Source organism: Mesitornis unicolor, unplaced genomic scaffold, assembly GCF_000695765.1.
Source record: "Mesitornis unicolor isolate BGI_N332 unplaced genomic scaffold, ASM69576v1 scaffold34761, whole genome shotgun sequence".
Taxonomy (NCBI): Eukaryota; Metazoa; Chordata; class Aves; order Mesitornithiformes; family Mesitornithidae; genus Mesitornis; species Mesitornis unicolor.
The window spans coordinates 1-1899 of NW_010164030.1; the positions used below are offsets into that span (position 1 = coordinate 1).

Genomic DNA, 1899 nt, shown 5'->3' on the forward strand with positions numbered 1-1899 from the left:
TTTCGCTGAGGAGCCAGCCATGAGCAGCAGCGGCGTGGACGTGGACTGCGAGAGGTGCCAGTGCCACAGCGAAGACAAGCGTACCGCCATCCTCTACACCCTCCTCAGCCAGAACCTCAACCACGGCCGGGTCAGCCACAGCCCAGCCCGGCAGCGCTGCCACTGCCACCAGCGCCGGACCGTCTGCCTGCGCACGCCCCACATCACCTGCCAGGCGGCCTCCAACGTGCTGGTAAAAACCATCAGCTTCATGAAAAACCTCCCTTCCTTCCGCCTGCTGCCCCGAGAGGATCAACTCCTGCTGCTCGACAGCTGCTGGGTCCCCCTTTTCCTCCTGGGGCTGGTCCAGGAGATGGTGACCTTTGAGGTGATGGAGACCCCGGCCCCCAGCATGCTCAAGAAGATCCTCCTCAATGGCCAAAGCAAACGGCAGGAGCCCGAGCAGACGCAGCCCACGCTGGCCGCTGTGCAGCGCCTGCAGTGCTGCCTCAACACCTTTTGGAGCCTGGACCTGAGCCCCAAGGAGTTTGCCTACCTGAAGGGAGCCATTCTCTTCAACCCTGGTGAGTGCCCAACCCACGAGGCTCTGCCTGCCACTGGGAGAGCTCACTCTGTGCTCAGGAGCATCCCAACATGAACACCTCAGCTTGGGGGCGTTCAAAGCGTTTGGGAGGGCTGGTTACCTTGTCCTTAACACCGATCGTTACCAAATACAACAGGAACAGGGGTGTTAAATGTAGTGGTTAAAGGGCAGAGACATTTGCCTGCCCTGCAGACAGTAAAGATCCCCGGGATTTAATTTCTAAATCATTAATTTGCCCAGTTAACTACTTCTGCTCCCTCAAAACAGCAGCCCTGGAATAGCTCCATCCTGGCAGTGCTGTGTACGCCTCATTAGCCTGGTCCCTTCTGAGAAACGGGGAAGGGTGGGACTGGGAGAAACCTGTGGGGCTGTTTTCCAGCCTCCCTCATCACCGGCTTTTCCTCCTCTCCCTCTGCAGATGTCCCAGGGCTGAGAGCCTCCCTCTACATCGAGAGCCTCCAGCGGGAAGCCCAGAGAGCGCTTCAGGAGGTCCTGCAGCCCCTGCACCCCGAGGACCAGGGCCGCTTTGCCCGCATTTTGCTGCTCGCCTCCACCTTAAAATCGATCCCTCCCGCCCTCATCACGGATCTGCTCTTCCGTCCCGTCATCGGCGACGCGGACATCGTCGAGCTCATTGTGGACATGCTGTACGAAATCACGGCTCCCGTTGCCACACGTGACGTGCTGAGCAGCCACGCTCGGCCGCCGGCCCTGGGGATGCTCCCCGTGCCTCGCCAGGCAGCAAAGTGAATCCGGGAGCTGGGATTTAGCCAGATGAGCGCTCCAGGCTCTGCAGGGAACCACACTTTTCGGTAGGGCTGAGGCTGGAGGATTCAGCCAGGCTGTGGCAAAGCACACGGAGAAACGGCTCCAACAGACGTTTACAGCTCCGCCTGTGCCGGTCTCCGTTTCAGGCAGCACACGTGCAGGTGATGGGTTTCTCTCCCTATTGTGTAGCCAGAGCAGCTCAGCTCCCTGTGAACAAACCACGGAGCAGGACAGGTTGGAGCCCAGCCCGGTTTTCACTCAGTGAATCCCCAGTCCCGTTGAAATCAAAGTGTGTTTTGCCATGGACTCCAAGCAGTGAGGTTTGTCCTCAGCTCACAGCTCGATTCTGCGGCGTTTGGGCACGCCGGGTAATGTGTTCTCAGTGGAATTGCTTACTGAGCACAAATGTTATGGAATTAGGAAGTCTTGGTCTGTCTGTTGTGCTTGAAATCTTAAAAATATTTATGAAGGATCTTCCCCAGGTACCAAGAGGGAAAAAAACAGAGTATTAAATCTTTCAGCCTGTGCCGATTCACCCCTCCTCCCTT

General features: G+C 57.7%; 1 protein-coding gene across 1 annotated transcript; it reads left to right on the plus strand.

Annotated features, from left to right (window-relative positions):
- Window positions 1-19: 19 nt before the first annotated feature.
- Window positions 20-1333, plus strand: NR0B2 (nuclear receptor subfamily 0, group B, member 2). Its single transcript, XM_010194150.1, has 2 exons — window positions 20-563; window positions 1002-1333. The coding sequence occupies exons 1-2, from the start codon at window positions 20-22 to the stop codon at window positions 1331-1333; spliced, it is 876 nt and encodes a 291-aa protein (XP_010192452.1).
- Window positions 1334-1899: the final 566 nt, after the last annotated feature.